Consider the following 22,050-nt stretch of genomic DNA (forward strand, 5'->3'; position numbering starts at 1 on the left):
GTGTGAATGTTTTACCTCTGGCGACGAGGACAAGAAAGGTTTGATGTAGATGTTTGAGTCATGCACCTTCAAGTCATGATCTCCAAGTCCTCTCGTAACCCCAATAGTTGCCATGACACGAGCCTGGAAACGGAGAAAGAAACCAGTTACAGGGCTGTTCTGGGAGGCAGGTGTCTATGTGAAAGCTGTTACCAGCAACTGCACCAATAAATCCTACTCAAAAGCTCACTTCACATGTTTGCTTGAATGCATGAAGAAGAAGAAGAAGAAGAAGAAGAAGAAGAAGAAGAAGAAGAAGAAGAAGAAGAGTTTGGATTTGATATCCTGCCTTTCACTCCCCTTCAGGAGTCTCAAAGCGGCTAACATTCTCCTTTCCCTTCCTCCCCCACAACAAACACTCTGTGAGGTGAGTGGGGCTGAGAGACTTCAGAGAAGTGTGACTAGCCCAAGGTCACCCAGCAGCTGCATGTGGAGGAGCGGAGACGCGAACCCGGTTCCCCAGATTAGGAGACTACCGCTCTTAACCACTACACCACACTGGGGCAAATAGGAACATATGAAGAAGTCACACCCCACCTAGATTATTTATATGCTGGGTATCCTCCCCAACAAAACACACGATCAGCATTTGTTGGGTGGGGGGTTGCTATCGTACTCATACATAGAGTTTGCAACATGGCATATTCAGGGTTCCTGTCCCATGTTGGAAAGCCTACACCCAAGGAAGACAACCCCCTTGAGTCTAATCTTGTGTTGGAAAAGGCAACTGGCATGTGAGCCAAAGCAGGTAGAAAGCTGTTCTCATCACCACAGCCACCAGTACAAAGGTGTGCTAGTCACCACTGCCATCCAATCGTACCGAAATAGTGCTGGATCAAACTGCAAGTCAGTGTCTTCAGGGTGAGGGCAACCCCATCCAAGACAGCCTGCATTCCAGACCCTGAAATATGTGGTTACATATCAAGAGCCCATATCCTGTCATGAGTCAGAACCTATATTACCAAGCAAGTTGAGGGAATGTTGCCCAAGACTGATCACCTGAGACCTACAGTAATTGCACACATTCAAGTAAATGACTGCAGTTATAACATGTGTGACAAATCATAAACTCACCTACAGGGCATAACCTGTAACCTTCTTTCATTATACAGAAAAACTTTGGCAAGGACTGGGGAGGTTTTTGGCCTAAAATAGAGGCAACAGTTCTTTACAAAACAATGAACACAACAACAAATACCTAGCAAGAAAACTCCTGGGACAGCCTGCTGCTCCCAGAAGCTGACTACAACTATAACCATCACTGACCACTAGACGTGTTGGATGGGGCTAATGGGAGTTGTAGTCTAGAGGGCAGAAGGTTGGGGAAGGCCACTACAGAACAATCAAATGTCCTCTACCAACCAACCTCCTTCCTGACACCTTTGCATCAGCCCTGGGGTATTTTCAAGATCCCTTAGCAAAAGAGTAGGATTCTTGAGACAGCTTATGGTGCAGATACCTCATTTTACTGATGGTACTGGTTTACTGACAATACTGGACACTCTCAATTTTGGCTCTAAAATACACTGCAAAGTAAACCCACTAAGCCCAAACACAAAAATAGGGAGAAAAATAAATTTAGAAGTAGCAGGTGTACAAATACTTCTGAAAACAAACCAGCCCATCAAATCGTACAGATTTGAGTCCTGCATAGCTAGATTAATTCTGAAGATAGGCTATTAAAACAAAAATCAAATAAGCAATAAAGCCATTGGGAAAGAGTTGCTTAGAAACAGTGTGAGCACACCAATGCCAATAATCTAAGACTTCAGTGCCCTTTTATTGATCCTAGAGTTGTATCTCTCAGGCATGCTGGGATCAGTGCAAATAACCTTGCTGTTTTTAATTATGCATCTCTTTCAAGAGCATTCTCAAGTCTTTCCACACACACCCCTCTCCTGAAAGAGAATTTTATTCCTAAGCTTGAACCGAGCAGTGAATGCAGCTAAGAACACATACACAAAATAAATTCATGCACCAATAGAGTTCAGTCTTGCTTGATCCCAATACACTAAGATTGTGCTCAAAACTAACTAAACAAACATTACGTCTTTTGTCTTTTCCCAGCTTTTATTGGTTCACATTTAATGTAGTGGTCAAGCTGCAGTGAGCTGTCTGCAAATCAAATAAATAAATATTTTATTTTCAAAAAGCCTCTCTCAGTCCCGATTGCTTGAAAGAAAACAAAATAATTAAGTGGGTGAAAAAAGAAAATTCATCCGTAAATGTTATTAAACCGCTTTCACCCCCATAGACTGCATTTTTCCCCTTACAGACAGCAGGAACTGATTTACGGCAGGCACAATATTCTTTCAAGCTGTCAGAACGATAAAATAAAGAGATAGCAAGTGGAAAACGTTGGACTGCTTGAGGCTAAATTGAGTGGTAAACAGTTATAAGGCACCATATTCCTTTGAAATGGCAAAAGACTGATTCCTACCTTCTTGCCTTCTCCGTATATAAGAGGAAACTTCAAGTCATCCTCTTCAATGGTTTTGTATGCCCTGTGGGAAGATAAACAGCATTTTATAAAGATTGCACTCAATTATTGACCCAATGCCCTGACACTAGGTGACTGTTTGCTTGTTTTTGCTTTTTCTTCACAAGTTTGTCTAGGCTCCAACTTTACAATGCATTCCGGATTTCTCTCTCTCTCTCTCTTCATACTACACCTGCTGGGTGGTACCATTTTTGCAAAAGAAAAAGTTAAGCAAAGAACATAATGTAATTTTATAAACAAGCCCTACCTTCTCATTTTAATAACAGATGGGAAAGTAAGTTGGAAAAACATCCCAGTTACTAGAAGTGTGGGCCACAGTGTCCACCAAACAACAACACAAATCCATTTAAGAATGGAATCTCATTGTTAATTGGTAGCTGTGAGAAACAGCAGGGTTTGTAGATAAAGGATGGCATAAACCAGCTCTTTTAAGAAAATCCATCAGAAGCTAAATACATAAAGGAAAGCTTGAAGTTTGATACAGCTTTCATCAGGTTATTTAATGCTCATCTGACCTTGACTATGACATTCAAACTTGCCAGAAATTCTCAGTGCCAGGATCCCCTACACCTTCCAAATAATTACTGATAAGCCAATATGGAAAGAAGCTTGCTGTTGGAATTAGTACGCCAGACACTTGTAGGTTGATTGGCCTATATGGGTGCTTATACCTGCTGCATGTGCCCTGAGAAGCTGTAAATGACCCAGGGGTCCACTATATACAGGGAAAGTTTACTGCATACTATTGTTTTGTGCACAATTGCTTTCCACATGGGGAGTGTCCTTACCCAGGGTGGTAAGAGGCCACCCTGAGAGAAATAAAATAGGCAGGTCTGCTCTGCTTGTATTTCACAGAATCACAGAATTGTAGAGTTAGAAGGGACCCTGAGGATCATCTGGTCCAACCGCCTGCAATGCAGGAATCTCAGCTAAAGCATCCATGATAGATGGCCACCCAACCTCTGCTTAAAAACCTCCAAGGAAGGAGAGTCCACCACCTCCTGAGGGAGCCCACAACCCCTACTGTGAGCATGTTGTGAAGGATGAGCATTTAGGGTTCTGTTAGTGAGAGACCAGAAAGCACCGAAGTCTACAGCTGATGACTAAGATTATGTGCCATTGCAAATAGATTTGAGCATGAAGATTCTGAAAAACAAGATTTTCATGGACCTGGCCATTGAATATTAAACTTGGGGAGGGGTCCTCCTTTTTAACCTTGGCTAGTGGTTTATTGTTCTGGGACATGGACAAAACTGGACCTGTCAAAGAAGAGGAAGCAGCTCTTTTTCTAGTTGACAGGCTAGCAATTGTTGAAAGGGACTCAAAAATAAGCTGTGAAAAATTGTTTGATACACCTGCCCAGTCTGCCTCTCCCACCACACCATACGCCCCATTTTTATTTTACAGTGCACACCCATCTGGGCAATTTCGCTTGACAGCAAAGCAATAAAACTATGTTTATGCTGTCCATGTCACTTATAGGCAGAGCACAGTGTGTTAAATATGCTGTGCCACTGCTGTCATCCCACAAACCCAGACAGAGAGAGAGAGAGAATAGAGGAAGCTCCTTTTCAAAGCATGCCAGCATGACAACTCTGGAGAGATCCGTTTAATCCAACAGCACCAAACAATAAAATCGCAGCTAAGTAGCAGCTCCACTGCCTTTGAGAGAAATCAACGGCTGTCAAAAGCATGACGGAAACTGTAGTAAAGGTGAGGCTGCAATATGGCCTTGAGCCTAACATTCTCTCGGCACCAGATCACATCAGAATGGCTTTCAAAAGCAAATGCAGGATCGTATATTCTAAAGGCTGTACTTTCGAAAGTTGCTGCTGCTTCCTTCCATCTCACCCCCCGCATGGCATTTGTGAAGGCCTCTTGCACTCGACAGGAGCGCTCATTAAAGGGTAAGCGTGTGTGCAGGCTGGCAGTTGGATACAAATTGAAAACGAAAATAGCATTCAACATTTACAAAAGGAAGGCCAGAAAAACAACAACACACATAGCAGTAGCTTGATACCCCCTCCACACAAAAAAACACCTGGGAGTGGCCCAGTAGCACCACCAATTAGCCTTGTCCCATTCTAACTCCACAGAAACCTAACACAGACTATGTTGTAGTTTTTCTCCCCTTTTGACAAACTGTCCCTACAAGGTTTTTAATTCAGTGATGGGCATTTACCTCCCCACACTTCTTTTTTTACACCCATGCTTTCACACAGACACCATCTCTTAACTTGGAGGAAGAACAATATGGATGTCATTCAATTGTTACACTAAACAGGTATATATATCTTTTGCCCTATTCTGGTGTTGGAAGCCGCTCAGAGTGGCTGGGGCAACCAGGTCAAGTGGGTCGGGTACAAATAATAAAATTATTATTATTATTAATATTATTATCATCCTAGCAAAATTGTCCCACCAGGCTGCTGACAGAATCAGAGCACTGCTCTCCTGGCCATTCACCACCCATAAGACCTCTGTCAGACAGCTAAATGCAGGTGCAGTGCCAACAGCACCACTGGAAAGGTGCAATAATTGCTATCTCACCTGTGCTCATTCAGGTTGGAATTTCTGCCACCTGCCCTCCAGCCGCTGTGCTTCCTGCTTCATCACACACAGATACCTGGAGTGCCAACGCAACCTGCGCAGTCTGCAGGATCTGTGTGGGCACTTTTACCTGAACTACTGTAGGTTTCCTAGGGGACTATGTTATACGGAAACAAAAGTTCTTGAAGTTCTTTCAGGTTTGCTATGTGTTGATTCATACATATTCTGAAGGGTGTGCTAGTAACTCAATGCCCATGAGTAATCCATATTTATGCAAACATAAGCAAGAGGGGAAGTTCTAGTAGGCAGCTGCAGGAGGCGTGAACCACCCCTTTTTAGTAAATGGCAGTGGGGAATAAGTAGAGACTTGCCTCTTAACTTTTTCTCAGGGCTGCAAACAGTGATGCATTCTAAAAGGTCTGCTCTCACACTTTGCTCTCCTCCAAAGTCCCTAAGCAGCACAAGTCTCTTGCTTATGCACTGCTTCAGATTCTAAATGCAGAAGAAATAAAGAAACCACAGGAGGGAAACGAGGCCACGGAAGCTGCAAAGCATCTTGTGGAAAGGCCAGGAACAGACCCACAAGGAGGAAGGAGCTAAATCCAATTGCAGCTTGGTAAGAGTGAACGTGAAGGAACTCTGGTTGCTTTCGTACAATGCAATGCATTCTAAGGAGGTGGTGATAAGAAAACAAGTGAAGTCTGAACACAGTATGAAGTAAAACTGCAGGTACTAGAAGTATCCAGTACCAAAAAGAAAGAAAGAAATCCCTACAGGAAGACGGCACAAATCAGTATTGTCAGTATTTTATATCCTTGCAAATGCTTTTAAAACGGGGTTCATTTAGCATCAGAAGATTAAGGCTGGAGTGTGCCACTTTTCCAGGAAATGTGAAGCAAGACATCCTTTCAGGAACAATCTCTTTTTTATTTTGCTGCACAGATATGTCATTGATGCCCTTTTCTTGAACTGTGAGACTTAATCCCAGTTCATAAGAATTCAAGAGGAGGGTAATTTGTTACTGTTTGTTGGGGGGGGGGGTAATTTTATAATACTATTTACTGAAATTCAATAAAACACACACACACACTTTCTATGTTAAAAAGGGGGCTTCAGTTCTGGAATTTCAAAGCCTGGCTAGGCAGGATTCTTCAGTTAGCTGTTTATGCAGAGTAAGAGAAATCAAAGCTAAGGACAAGCCCATTAAGCAACATGCACAATTCGGGAATGGCTATTTTCTTCACTTGCTTCAGCTGTGTTGCTGTCAAAGATAGTAACACTTAACAAGCAGGCCAAGGGAGCAGTGTTCCAACGATTCAAACTATCCAAGAGTTAGTCTATTATTACCATGTGCCAACACAGCTGAGTGTATTGTGCAAAATCCTTAGCAATGTCACAGAGAATGGCGGCCAGAACACACCTCTCAAGTCCATGTGATGTGATCGCATGGGCTAGCTCTGTACAAGAGACACAACTTCCAGATAAAAGAATGTCACACAAAGGCATTATTATATATACTAGAGCATAAGAAATGGAATCTAGAGTGAACCCAGGCTGAAATTCTTGTGTGACGCTTCCATTTCAGTTTTATTACTCATTGGTCCTGGACCAAATATTATTTGCACATGCATTTCCTTATTGGAGGATTGTGGGTTGATTTTGGGTTTCTTGTTTAAGCCGGGATTTGTGCAACTGCAGCTAAGTGTGCTCTCTCTCTTTCACTTGCGCTCTCTCTCTCTCTCTCTCACACACACACACACACAAACACACTTGTTCAGTTTAACAAATAAAAAGATCAACCAGAATTCTGCAGACCTCAACTGTGAGATCAAAACTTTAGCTTCTGTTTGTATTACTTGTGTAGGTAGGTAGGTAGGTGCAACATTAAAATGTTTGCAAGGTTCCAATAACGAAAGAGGAGGGGTGACAACAATTTATAGGAAGAGGAAAATAGAAAATTGCATAAGTTGCACAAGACCATGCACTACTTTAATGAGATAGGTGAAGCTGGAAGTGGTCGAGACCACCCAGCTGGCTTCATAGCTGAATGGGAATATGGACCTGACTTTCTCAAGCAAGCACACACAGAGAAGAACATAAGAAGAGCCTGCTAGATTCAGTGAAACATCTAGTCCAGCATCTAGTCCTCACAATGGCTAACCAGGAGTTGCTTTATCATTTTGGTTGCCTTTTGCATGTTCTAGTAATGACACCACACTGGCCTCCAGATTGCTGCGAGATTAAATTAATCTCAATTATGAATATTCAGGTACCAATTAAAAGTACTTATTTCCATGGTCGTCCTGCGTTAATGTGGAGGGAAATGACACACTAAACATATCTTGGGAGGTTACAACAAAACTGATAAGGCAGTGCAAAAAATCCTAAGAAGCAGACTACCAAAACACATCTTGCCCTGCTATTCTTTCCCTCACAGTTAGGGGGTGACTATGGGGCTTCTCTGGTTTGTTTGTTGTCTCCAGCTGGCCCTGCTCCAACAGCACTGGCTCTGTTCCTCTGGCATGTGTGCACTTAGGGAAAGAAGAGTCATTTGTCATTGCCAGGAGATGTGCTGTACACAGCAGGTCAGATCTCCTCCCCTGCTGTTTCTGCAGCCAGAGCTGCAAATCTTGAAAAGATGCAGAACATGCATGTTGTGAACAGCCATTTATCATTCCAGAAACGTGTTACAAACAGAATACAGGGAGCTATGTTTCTCTGGGGCACATGACGCCAGGAACCCAAAAGTACCCGTGCAAAGGGCTTTTGTTAAATCTAATTCCGCTTCTATCTTCTGTCTCCTTCTGTTGTCAGTAGCTGCAGATTAACACAGCAGTCATCTTTCTTTAACCACCCCACTCCCTAAAACAGGACTGCTGTCTCCATAAGCATTATATTTTATAAAAAAACACAAAAGCTACTTGGGTGAAATATATATCACATACTAGAGGGGGGAAAGGGCTTGTTTAATTACGCACTTGAGATATGTTCCCTCTCTCAAAATCATGAACACTGCTGGAAGTTGAAATGTTTCACTAGGAAAAACAAAGCAAAACAAAAAACCCAGCTAAACACACAGACACCATTTTCCATGGGAGCTCATGAGAATTATACAAATTAGAAAATAAGGTGTAACTGAGCAGGTGGAAGCATAAGGTTGGCAGGCTGCGGGTTGCTCTTTGTACCCTGGAGTCAGACTGTTAGAGAAGACCACTTATCTGAATAAGACTAATAAGAGCAAGCTAATTAGGCCCGTCGGCATTGGCTGGCAGATAAATCCAGGTCTGGGAAAGGGACATTGCCACTTTAAATACTGCCTTGGGATCTGTGGCAAAGCTAATGAGGACTGTCAGTTGGGCCTCTTTTATTAGGCGGCTCTCTGGAGGATAACGCCTAAGGTTTTGGAACCAGGGCTTCTGCACTTGATTCAATAAATCAATTTATATTAAAGAGGAGGGGAGGAGGCAGTGCAGATCTGGTGCTGGCTTCATAAACTATTCTGTGGCATTTCTCAATCTACTTATCCCCTGCTCTGCCAGACTGCCTGGCTGGGCTGTCAAGTGCCACCGAGCAGAGCAATAAAGAAGAAGAGAAGCGCCCACAGCTACAACATTTGCTGAACGCAACATGCAAGTTACACAACGAAAAGCACACATGAGCTGCTGTGTTTAGCGGGCTTCCTCTGGGACTATGTTTTTTGTTTGTTTGTTTGCCAACTGGAATTAAAACAGACTAGCTTTGGTGCTAGTTGCAAGAGAACAGTGAAAAAGGTCAACCCCAAACGAAATTAGAAAGCGTGCACAAAAGAAAGAAAGAAACAAGCAGCAAGATTAGAATGCAGCTGCTTGTTAAAATCAAATACTCAAGAGACCTGAATACCTGCTCTATCAGGAAGGAAGGACAATGCCAATTTGACAGACATCATTCCATGAAAGCAGAAAACATTTCAGGGTCCCCTGCCCTTAGGACTCCAGCCTCTGATTCAGAATGAATGAGTGTGTGTGTGTGCGCGTGCACACGCATGCAAGGGAGGAGAGGGGAAGAGATCCACCAAAATACACAGATACCCAATGGACATTGCCAGCTAACTGCAAGGAAAGCTTACAGAAACACAGCAGCAAAACCATTGGGGACAAATGAATGGCATAGGCTGATCCACCTGACTCCTACCAACTTAGGGTTGCCATATTCTGAAGAGCAAAGAAAGAGGACACATTTGCCGACTTCTACTTTTAACTATAGATCACTATGGCGACACTCATTTTACATACCCATGAAAAAGAGGATGTGTCCTCGAAAAAGAGGACATACAGCAACCTTGCACCATGGCTTTGGCTACTAACCCTTTGCCTGCAGCTGAACATGACGGAGAAGATTTCTGTGTTCAAAAGATGATCCCTTTGGGATCATGGCATTTATTTTATTTCAGTAAAAAAAAAAAAAAGAGGGTGAGACTTATAAGCCATATTATAAGCCCTAAAGAGCAGTCAGGTGGCTAGTTGAGACAAAACAAGTACAGTCAAACGGACAAAATCCGTTACGGAAGCCTGTTCGGCTTCCGAAATGTTTCACAACTGAGGCGGGCTTCCGATTAGTTGCAGGAGTTTCCTGCACTCAAGTTGAAGCTGCGTCAGACGTTTGGCTTCTGAAAAACCTTCGGAAACCGGAGCGTTCACTTCCAGGCTTTCAGCATTCGAGGGCTGAAACACTCCAAAACAGAGGCGCTCGGGATCCGAGGTTTGACTGTATGTATCACAACAAAATATTTTCTGAGTACAGAAAATGAAAGCTGTGCACAAGCCACAGAAGTTGCTCAAAGTACTTTCTCCTTCTCTAATCATCCTCCAGCGGCAGCGGTGGCAGCTGCTTCATCAGCCACAACTGGTAGCAGCCTATTGCTGTTCCATGTGAAAATGACGTGAGTATATAAAAGGAAATATTCATGGGGCAACCTGTAAACAAGTCTGGTTTCCTTTAAAAAAACACACCAACGTTAACATGACGAAAAGGTTCAGAAAGAGCACAAAAGTACGTTCTACTTGTGAGAATTGTATGCTTGGACTACACTTCAACATAAAAAGCTAGAACTTCAGGGAGAACCATCTATAGCTTTCCACGTTCAAGTAATATCTGATGTGGGACAGAATCTTCATTCTGAAGTGGCACAGTCTTTTGAGGATTGGAGTCTACTCCTCAACATTTCGGGCTGCTCCTATGTTGCTGGTTGAAAAGGTTTAAGCTGACCCACAGAAAAAAGGCATGGGAAACAATCAAAGTACTTAAGGCAGTCACACGAGAACTGTAATTCAGGCTTTTGTCTGAATGTCCTATTTCCGCTTTCAATCCCAAGGACATAAAGTGTACTTGGACTTTAAAATGTAATTAAATATGACCAGATGGCAAATTTCAGTCTGAGGTACCTCAGGTTCTTGTCCTGCAAGAAACTGTGTTCCGTAACTACAATGCCAGCCATAGTAGGTGTCACAAGTAAGTAGACACTGAGGATAATAAGCATTAATCTCCCATTTATGTACTCTAGTAAGTTTAATTCCTGACAAAGTCACCAGCTACAGTGATAGGGGATGCTTGAAGAGAGTTAAGAGTAGCAGCCTTGAACCAACCCAATGACTAAATGGATGATACAAGTCCTGGGCATTAAGTACCACCTTCAGCAAACCTATACAGGCTGGCCAGCCAACTGCTCTGAAAAAGTTCCAGAGCCCAGGAGAAGAGAAAGTTTACAAAGAAACCAACATCACCTCAAATCGGTCCCATCTAGCATAGATTTGAAATTGTACAATATGGAAAATAGTTTTCCAGTTTTGTCTTTTCCCCCCTGAAATGTTCTCATGGGATGCAGCATTAGGGAACTGCAGCTTTTTGAACAATATTGCTAACATGTCACACTAAATTTCATTCAAATCATGGAACGTGCTGTGACACAGCAACAAATGCCATTGGACAATGTCGCTACCTGCCCACCCCTTCCCAAAACATCTGGAGGTACGAGTTTGCCTATGCCTGTGTTAGGGAAATGCAGGGGAAATGGAACAAACTGCTGTGTGGATGCTGCCCTCTGAAAGACAGGAGGCGTTCTTACCAGCCAGTCATATTGAAGTCTCTGTAGAGCATTCTTTTCCCAACTTCCTTCCTCTGGACCCTCCTTGGAAACTCAAAGTGTGTAAACTCGTTTCCCAGCAAGTGTGGCTGCATATATGCCTACAAGATTAAAAAGGGGGAGATGAAAGAGGACAATCATTATTGGAGCTCTTGCATTGTTATTCTCTGCTTTCAAGGAGAGGTGGCAATTGTAAACGAATGATGAACAAAATCTCAAAAGCCCACTATTATAAAGTCTTAAATAACTTCCACTGGATAATAAGTCTCCCCCTCCCTACCCTCAAACCTTTGAACTACTGCAAAAACATTTTGTCACCTCTTCTGTCCTCAACTTACACCACTTGTGCTTCTGCCAATTATTTGCAGTTCAGGACAACTTGCCTATAAAACCTGGTACTGTACTTGGTTGAGGGTAGGCATTGCAATGTGGCTCTTCCATCACCTTTGGCACCAGTTTTGGCCCTTGAGTTCTGCATGCACTACTGCCATTTTAGATGGGCGCTACAGAAAAATCTCTTTAGACAAAAGGCTCTGCCCCTGTATTGACGGAGAGGTAGAGATCATAGGCCATGTTCTCTTACACCGCCCCTGCTACCAAGATATAAAGATAATTGCCCCATTATTTGAAGGAATGCCCAGAGGTTCTAACTTGGAATTGTCCACTTGCAAGATTTTGCGCAGCAGCCTACAAGATACACCAGTTGTTCTCGCCTACTGGGTCTACACAGACTTCCTGTTTCTCTTTTAATGCTACGTCTTCAGTTTTGCTTGCCTACCATTCTATTTTACTTTGTTTCATCCCTATTGGTATTTGCTTTGTTTGTTGTATTTGATACAGCATGCTGGTTTTTAACCGTATAATAAATCACTGCTACTACCATGCACAATGCTCTAGCCTTTTGTACTGTCAGCACCGTTGGCTTTTCTAGGTCCTATTGACCAATTGTTGGGAGGGAGGGGAACAAGGATGTCTGGATTCAGTCCAATCAAAGTTCATCAAATTAAACGGGGTCAGCCATCAGTTCTGCACATGGGTCTGTTTAGGCTGGAACACAGCATGTACAGCTCAGGCTTCTGGATACTGAGGTGGTTTTTTATATAAACTTTCCTGTATACCCCACCTGTTTACATAGTACCTGCTTTACATGGGGATTCTGAGATGCGATGCCATTCAGAATAAAACGTGAGTATTAACTTCTGGTTTACTGCTGTATCGCTAAATACAGAAGAACACGCACATGATGTTTGAGCTTGGCTTAACCTGAGTGTCCTCGGCAAATGAGCAAATTAAAGGAAACATGCAAGCTATTTGCATACTTGTCAGAGTATCAGTACATTCGCTGAAATAATGGACAGCGTCCGCTTGCATGAAGCAAACCGAACAAAATTACCCGGAGATCTGCTTAGTTCAGCGTTGTCATAAGAGTTTTGATACCCTCAGCTTTCCATGAATGGTTCCAGTTCATCTAAGCCAACCAAGGCAGTTAAAGTTTTCCTGATCTTTAAAAATAGTTGCTGTGCTTAAAGCAAATCTAAAGAGCTATTTTGTAGTACAGTCGAATGCCACAAACCCGGAAGTGAGTGTTCCGGTTTGCAAACTTTCTTTGGAAGCCGAACGTCCGTTGGCTTCCTGCAGCCAACTGGAAGCCATGCCGTCGTTTTCAGAAGTCGAACAGACTTCCGGAACTGATTCCATTTGAGAACAAAGGTACAACTGTATTCTTTTAAAATCAATTCTGCTCAAACCCCTCAACTATTGGGGAAAACGTTTGCGTGTGTGTAGGTAGGTGTGGGGGGGGATGGAGACAGTTGACTTTCATTTGTTTTGATACCTGGATCAAATCAATTTATTTTTTAAATTTTTTTGCTAATTTATCAAGTGTTTGTAATAGGCGCTCATAATAAATTTGGAGGAAGCTAGGTAAGGTTTCCAACAGGGAAACAAATTTATTTTTATTAAAAAGGAAGAGGAAAAACCATAAGACCTCCTTGAAACAAGAGTCAATATGCAAATCCATGATGGAAGAACTGTAGGAAATAAGTCATAGATTGCTCAGAGCTTAGAACACAGAAAGCAACTTCTAAAACTGGGATTGGTATAATACTAGAAATTTATGGTCTAACTTTTTTTTATGCAAGTCATATAGGTTCAATGGCTTATTTGAGATTCCTCTTGCTTGTTGACAAGACCCTAAGTAATACAATATTCTCTTTTTCTTGTAATAACTAAACAGTTATTTCAATTTGTGGGCAGGCTTAGTGCTTTTATATATAATTTGCAAAAAACTTCTTTTGTGCTTTTTTCTGGAACTGCTAAATGGAAGAGGAGAAGGGAACATACTCAGGCGCTTCCCTGTAGCAATTTTTTAAAAAAACTGATAGGCACAAAATCACTTTTATTTATTAAAATATTTATATTCTGCCTTTCCTCAAGGTGATTAGCAAGAAATATTAAATTATGAAACAAGTCACGTGCACCTTGGTTTAATAGGATACCAAAGAAAAGAAGCAGTTCTGTTTATTTCGGGCAGCAGATTTTTACCCCCAATAATTCCTTATAAAACACAAAATCAGATTAAATATGAAGGGAAGGGGAGGGATGGAGAGAGGAGAGAATCAAATGTAAGGATAGGACTTCTGAAATGTATTTCTTCCTTGCAGAATGTTCTGTCAATATTAAGCAATAACAATTTTAGACAACCGCAAGGAGAAGTGCGTGAGTGAAAAATGCTAAATCTAAAAAGTGGTACAGAATCCTCTTGGGAGAAGTATTGACATTTGTTTTTGAAATCATCGATTGCAGGAGTACTTGAGACCCCTGACCACAAACCAAGAGTAGTCATAAACCTAACAGCAGTAGGTGAAAACTGGTCAGAAATACCAATGGTCCTAAAATTATCTTCTACATGTTACTTCCACCGCATTTGAAAGGATCTCTCTAATGTGGTTTCACACTTCTGGTATCTCCCACCTACTTCCTTTGAACGAGATAGCCATAACCCAAGCGCATTTGCTACATATGGAGATGCAGTAAACAAACAAAGGTAAAGAAAAGAGTTAGGGGAAGTAGCATAAATATTTTTCAAGGCAGCTGCTATTTTCAAATCTAACCAGCATGAACATCAAAAGAGGCTGAAGGGGGGAAAGACCCTCTCAGGCAATGTTTTATCTCTGCTTTCTTCAAATGAAACCCCACTCTCAAGATGCTACAGATCCCTGCTAATTTAAAAGACAAACACGTTGGGGTTTTTTTTTTTTTTTTTTTTTTGCAAATGCAGGCAGCATAAATATTTATTGCAGATGCTTTGTATTCATCACTGTGAAAAACGAGACTCCAAAAGTAGCTCTTCGCTCTGAAATGTTTCAGACTCTGGCAATGTAAACAGCAATAAAATCAGGGCACAGAAGAATATAGTCGCCTCCCCGCAATCACCACAACCACACACATTTCTTTCGGCATTTATAGCCAGCGAAGCATTGTTCTACTCAGAGCGAGCATTTCTGAGAAAGGAAAGGCCATCTGGCCTATACAAGCTTGTCCCCATCAGCTTCTGGGCACAGTGGGAGAGGACACTAATGACGACACGCTGGTTTTAAAGTCAAGTTTCAGAGATGGGGAGAAACAGGCTGGTTTGGAGCATCTGGCTGAAGTGCCAGTTGCACTGGTGGAATTTAAGGCACAAGCCAGATGCCACAGCCTGAGAAAAGGGATTTTAGGGTGTGTGTTTTCTTATACCCACAACAGCCGCTGAAAGGGCAAGGATGACCATTGCCCTGTTACCCTTCCAATATCTGCCAATTCTGGAGAGCTGTCAGTTCTGAAAAATCCAAAGTACACTTTCTCAGAGCAAGCCTAAATGTATCACTATTATTGATACCAAGTAGGGCTGGGCGATATATCAATATATCATACAAAACGGGTTGAAAGTTCACATCGTGATAATTGTTTCATAATATTTGAGCTGGCAATATAAGGGCTAGGCGGTATCTGGTTTCCAACATCACAATAACTCACCAGCTAAACATTGCAACGTTATCACCAGGTAAACCTAACACTATCACCAGCTAAACAATGCAATCTACCACAATGTCAGAAATAAGGATGTGAACTATACAGAGGCCAACAGGACAATGTCCTGGCAACTGCTAGTACTTAGGGGACTAAAACGGATAAATGACAACATTATCAATAATCACACACTCGGTTTCACCAGCAGGCAAGCCAAAATTCATCACAACAGGACTTTTGGTTTGGGGCTTGGCTACCAAATAGTGGTAATCAGGACAATGCAAAGTATGGTGATGAGTCAAATACAAATTATCTGGGACTGCCAGACTGCCATGAGTCCTCACAGGCCACTGCTGCTACTGCCGTCACTCTCTATCACCACCACAAGGCCTTGCAGGTTGTCACCGCTACTGCTGAAACGTACCATGGTCATGGCAAACTGTTTCTGCCACTGCTGCATCTGCCTCCTAGCAGACCTGCTGGCAGTCTCAGATTATTTGTATTCACTATGACTCATCACCGTACTTTAGATTGTCCTGAATACCAGCATTTGGAAGCCAAGCCCAAAAACAGAAGTCTCATTCGGATGCATTTTGGCTTGCCTGCTGTTGAAAGTGACCATCATTTATCAGTTTTAGACCCTTAAGCAGTAGCAATTGCCAGGACATTGTCCTGCTTGCCTCTGCGTAGTTCCTTCCTTATTTCAGGTATCATGATATATCGATATATCACGATGTTCAGCTGGTGATATATTGCAATATTGAAAATCAGTTATCAACCAGCCCTAATACCTACTTGCCAACTCAAAATGTAGTGCAGATCCCCTTTCCTACAGCCTGATGGGAATGGGGCAGCACAGCTCTCCATCAGCTTTGCTAAGAGACCAGTAACTTTTAGTTCCTCCTCTTCTTGGAAATCTTTCCATTACGGCTAGTCATTACAAGAACTCTGTGACTAAGAAATCGTGACCGAGTTTGCTTTTCCTTCCTCCTCCATTCCAATTCCTTTTCCTTTTGGATGTAAGCCTGTAAGCCTAGCAGCAGGGTATTTTCACCCACATTTCTTCAGCCTTTTTTGGCTGAAGTGTGGGATAACAATATAGTTCCAGAAGGGCAGTGCAAGTTTCATTTCAGATAAGGGCTGAGAAGGTGATAGCTCAATGTACACCACCACCCACTAATCCAAATCTTTAGGCCCTTACCAGATACTGAAGACGTTGACGTTCTGTTTCTGGAGTGAATTCTGAAGACATTGGAATGACTTCTCCATTTCTGATTATTATTGCCCTGCAATATATATATAAAAAAACACACACACAGTGAGGGAGTGAAGGAGAGCAGTCCCTTTGGGTCTGTATTATAAAAAGCCTAGACCCAACAGTGTATTACTAAAATTACCAGACACACTACTTTTCCATTGTATTTAATCCAAACATTAAGAAAAGCCTATTTGCCTAGGGGACCTTATAGCACAGATTAGAGGACAAACCACTGTATGCTGTGGTCTCTGTGGTGTCTGTAAACCGTCTGGCTTCAGATGACTCATATAAGTTGCTTTCCAGTTGTATGTCATGTCAGAACATAACCATTCTAGCAGCAAATGGAGATGGCATAGGAAATCCTGTCTAAACAAAAATTTAACTAGGTACCTGCCAAGGGAGACAGGAAATGGGATGATTGATAACTGAACTGTCTCTCTCCCTCTCATCTCAGAAAAGCCTACCTGCAAACACCAATGGGAAAAGAAAATCCTCTCCAGCAATGGGCATTTTCCTGTTATTTCCATGATATAACTGTCACTCTAAAACCTTATGAAGGAGACATCAGACAAAAAGCTATAATTTGATCTTATATGACCTTGAAAGGTGACTGCCCCAATAGTGCAGTCAGGATGTTTGTTGCATCCTAATAGTTGGAAGTTCATTCTTCTTTACGTTTACAGGTTTTACCTCTTTGTGTAGTCTGGCCTCATTGCTATATTTGCTCAGAGAAAGGGAAGGCATAAAATGGCAAGAAAAGGGAAGGGCTATGAAGGAGAGGAGGATGGAGGCGGCGCTGTGGCACTGAGCCTCTTGGGCTTGCCAATCAGAAGGTCAGCGGTTCGAATCCCCGCAACAGGGTGAGCTCCCATTGTTCTGTCCCTGCTCCTGCCAACCTAGCAGTGCGAAAGCACGTCAAAGTGCAAGTAGATAAATAGGTACCTCTCCGGTGGGAAGGTAAACTCTGGTTTGCCAGAGTGCTGCTCTGGTTCGCCAGAAGAGGCTTAGTCATGCTGACCACATGACCCAGAAGCTATCTGCGGACAAATGCCGGCTCCCTTGGCCAGTAAAGTGAGATGAGCGCCGCAACCCCAGAGTCGTCCGTGACTGGACCTAACGGTCAGGGGTCCCTTTACCTTTAGCATTGCCTTTCTCAGCAAGTTTTGGATTATAACCTAGGGCTGCCATACATCCAGAATTTCCTGGACATAACCAGGATTCGTCTTTTTTGCAAATAGCATCCAGGCAGAATTTCCGAAAATCTGCCAAAATGTCCGGGAAAAACTGGGCGTAGGGCGACAACTTTTGTGCCCAGATTTTCACTTTCTGAAATATAGCAACCCTACTATATAACTCCTATCAGTTGGTTCTGTTTCTGTTTTAGTTTAGAGTTTGATAACATGCTAAACTGTGACTAAACTGTGGTTAATTTTAAGTAGATAAGGAAAACAAACGAGTGTAATTAATTATGGTTTGATGTTAAGCCCCCCCCCCACTAACAATAGTTAAGATGAACAGCAGCTTATCCAGGTTCAGCTGATACAACAAGCTGCAGTTAATCTAAAATGAGAGCATTTTATCTCCTATTCGCAGCCCCACTGGTGGAGGGTGAGAGAGGAAAAACTCAAGGCTTGCCTAGGTTTGTTCTCATTATGTCTGAACTAACAATCTGATTCAACAATAGGTGGATCAGATGTAAGATCAAGTCTTTCATTCATCTGAAATATTGCATTATGGTTGTATGCGAAGCAGAGGAATCGTCTCACCAGCAATTTATACAGGACTGCTTCGTCTCTTGTTCTCTAGAGTCTAGAGCAACTGACTAACACACACACACACACACACACACACACACACACAGGCAGAGACCCATCGAAATCAATAACCAGTCCTAAGTATGTAATGACCTAAGTGGCTCATGGTCATTAATTTCAGTGTGTCTACTCTTGAGTGAAAACCTTTTATCTATAAGGAGCCTAGAAATGCTTATGCAGTTCTCATGCATAAGAAAATGATCACACAAAGTAAAACAAAACAGAAGTAGGATCTGCAAGAAGTTAATACTGTGGAAGTAACCTGGAATGACCATAAAGGTAATGGTACTCCTGACCATTAGGTCCAGTCGTGGCCGACTCTGGGGTTGCGGCGCTCATCTCGCTTTATTGGCCGAGGGAGCCGGCGTACAGCTTCCAGGTCATGTGGCCAGCATGACTAAGCCGCTTCTGGCGAACCAGAGCAGCGCACGGAAATGCCGTTTACCTTCCCACTGGAGCGGTACCTATTTATCTACTTGCACTGGCGTGCTTTCCAACTGCTAGGTTGGCAGAAGCAGGAACCGAGCAATGGGAGCTCACCCCATCGCAGGGATTCGAACCGCCAACCTTCTGATCGGCAACTCCTAGGCTCTGTGGTTTAACTCACAGTGCCACCCGTGTCACAAAGGTGTGACTGGATACCCAAAGGTTGTTTAAGTTTGTTTGTTTTTTTACTTCTTGGACCCATAAAATCTATTTCGAAATGGACTCAGATGATCAGAGGAGCAGGAGGAGTGATACTACACTGAGTAACACAACAAAAGTCCAATGCACCCTTTTCTACACTTTCAATTTTTCTCTGCAAGCACAATCACTGAAATTTAAAGCAAAGGTAGAGTACTAATGTATTTAACTTGGGTTCAAATGTTTCACAAATATTTAAAATGTGCAATACCTGCATGAAATCATAATGCACCTAAAGCTATATTTCACTGGCAAGAAGGGCAAACAAAATCTCTGAAAATGACACTTAGTGGCTGGAATCCAATGAGCAGCTTTAATACCCAATAGGATTGTTTGCTTTTACTTTCTACTTTCAATGGCAGACCACCTCCGCCCCTTGCCATGCCTTCAAACTGATTTTGAAATGCCCTTTAATTTCAGGAGAGGTTTGCCATACAGAATTTGGGGTGGGCATGGTGTTTTGAAAAACATATGTTCAAATATCTCCTAGTCACACTGAACAAAGTTCTTTGGATCCAGGCCGGGGTATTTTTCTTTTTAAAAGCCTGGAGGGAAAAGCTGTTTTATCATTTTAGAAGGGGAAAAAAGAACCAAAGAGCTTACAGACTGTAAGGACAAGAGAGTAGATATGCCTGCCATACCTTGAGAGTCAACCTAATTTTTTCTCAGCCTACATTATTTTATAGATGACTGGATTTTTTTAGATGATCCTGAATTTTCAATGAAATTAATTATTATATTGGATTGCACATCACCAACCTAGTGCTTAGCAGCTGTTTTGGACTAGAAGTCCCATCAGCGCCAGCCAAAGTTGATGGGAGCTGTAGTCCAAAATATATGGTGGGCACTAGGGTTCGAGAAGGCTGTATAATCACACACAAAAATGTGTGTTGTGTGTTTTTGTTTTTAAACCATTTATTATAACTCAGGCACTCTCATCAAGCAAAATACATGAACTACCCTACTACATTTCCATCACCTCCTTCCATTCTCCATGAAACCTTCTTGCTCTGTAATAAAAATATCGTAGCTACAGATCTTTATTGGTTCTTTCCTAGAAAACATAGGTACAACTTGTGATTAAATATGTTGCTGTTGTGCCCATCTATCTGAATGCAATTACTGCCTGTGAACAAGTCAGTTCCAAGAAGTGAGAGCGTTTTTCAAAAGATCAGCCTGTTTGGACAAGGTAGCCCAGTGATGAAGCTTCAGAAAATGCCACCCAACTTGAAATTGTAAGATAACCATAGGAATATCCATCAAGATTTCTTCTAAATGGCTTCCATTAAGACAAACAGGAGTTATCCAAAGGGTATAACTGGTTGAATGATTGTGTCCGGAGTAAAACTGAAGATAGAATTTTAGAAAATGGAATATATAGATGTTTTAAAATAGCCATACTCAGAAATACAACTATTTGTTTTATCAAGCACGACAACAGCAACACCTAAGACCATTAGGCATAGTACAAAAATGAAAAGTGAAATGGACTATGTCCTCAGGCTTACAATCTGATCAAAGGCATGATGGAGGAAGGCAAAAGAACATCACCCAGAAAATGCTGGTTGAAAAGTGGAAAAAGGGTGTTTTGAAGAGGCACTTGAATGTACTAATGGACCAAGAGAGTGAGATGTCAAGTTTAAGGGCATTTCTGCAGTAGGGAGAAGCAAGCAGTGAGGAACGCAAAGAGGATTTCTTAATGGGAAGGGAACATAACGTAGAGAAAGAAGGGAAAAGAGATAGCAAGAGATAAAGAAGTTCTGCAGACATTTTCAAAATATGGTAAGCTTAAAGTGAAGCTGAATAGAAAGGACAAGGAAGCCAGTGAAGTCAGCCATATAAAAAATGTAATGTTGAATTGTTTTTAATTATATTTTATACATCATACACACACACGCACACCAGGGGGAGGAGATAAGTAGGGGAAACGCCAAATGTACGATGGCCAGCAACACTGGAGATGGAAAGCTCAGTGACAGGGAGAGCAACAAGGAGGACGTTGCATGAGTCTATGATAGAAATAGTAAGAGTTTTGATACTGTGCGTAGGCAGACAAGAGCAAATCCTAGCTGTATCAGTCAAGTGAAAACGGCATGAAGTGACCACAGGATGGACAAACAGGCAAAAGGAAAGAGAAGAATTAAGTAAAGTAGGACTTTTAGGAGTGGCTTCATGCATAATGTTTGCGGCATTTGAATGGTGCAGTTGGTTGGTAGACAGATAATGTACATGCGTGGATTCAGAGTCAGGTTGAATGCTGGCTTCAAAGAGCATATTTTTGGATATAAAGTATTGATCTCTCAGGCTGAAGCTGAAGGGCATGTTTCTGGTTCTCCTGAAGTCAGGACTCCACAAACTTGGGTCAACAGGTTGTCCCAGAAGCCTTTCACCTTTGTTTATGCCCACGTTTATGGCTATCATTGCATGTGTACCAGTTACACTTGAGGTTCTTTGCCTGGCAGTTCCAAGTAAACTGAACGTCATGGGTTAAAGCTGATGTTTTGTTGTGGGCAGAGGAAGGAGGGATGACTGGAGTTTGTTGCTGTTACTGTAACTGTTAAACCTGAAATTCAATAAGCCTTAAATAAATTTAGAATTAGGAGGAGATAACCATCAACTAAGAGCTTTGATCACTGGACAGACCCTGTTAAAGGCTCTGCGTGGGCCATGTGGCAGACTCATGTGGCTATGTGCTATTCAGCAGCTGCTATGTCATTGTTATGACATTTGAATTGGCCTCTAATCAGTCTCAGCAGATGGCTGCCCAGTCTCATCCAGACTCATCCAGACTCTGCCAGCAGCACTTCTACTGCTGACGACGACAAACCCTTTCTGTAGAAATGCTTTTGGATTCACAGACTATCAATTCAACACACACACACAAACACACTTTAGAGGCACTTTGACAATTACTTTAAAATGCAGTCAATGAAAAGTACAATCTACTGAGAGATTGGGCAGTTAAGAGCGTTAAAGAAACACTACCAGCCTTCGTAAATTTTCTGTGGCCTTCAGAGGTGGGATCCAGACCTGGTAATGCATTTGCAAAAACATTCTTCCATCCTTAACATTTATA

The 22,050-nt window shown here is 42.2% G+C and overlaps 1 protein-coding gene across 2 annotated transcripts in view; it reads right to left on the bottom strand.

Annotated features, from left to right (window-relative positions):
- Nucleotides 1-22,050, bottom strand: part of PPM1H (protein phosphatase, Mg2+/Mn2+ dependent 1H) — an 87,741-nt gene that overhangs the window by 11,055 nt on the left and 54,636 nt on the right. For both annotated transcript variants that reach the window (XR_014502108.1, XM_083399834.1), the window contains exons 5-8: nt 16,420-16,504; nt 11,190-11,308; nt 2,480-2,543; nt 16-123 (exon numbers count right to left, since the gene is read on the bottom strand). Coding sequence is in view for 1 of the 2 variants with exons in the window: in XM_083399834.1 (XP_083255960.1) it covers nt 16-123; nt 2,480-2,543; nt 11,190-11,308; nt 16,420-16,504 (376 nt within the window). In the remaining variant the exon portion in view is untranslated. The remainder of the gene's footprint in view (nt 1-15; nt 124-2,479; nt 2,544-11,189; nt 11,309-16,419; nt 16,505-22,050) is intronic.

This window comes from Podarcis tiliguerta (genome assembly GCF_965153285.1).
Source record: "Podarcis tiliguerta genome assembly, chromosome: 10".
NCBI lineage: Eukaryota > Metazoa > Chordata > Lepidosauria > Squamata > Lacertidae > Podarcis > Podarcis tiliguerta.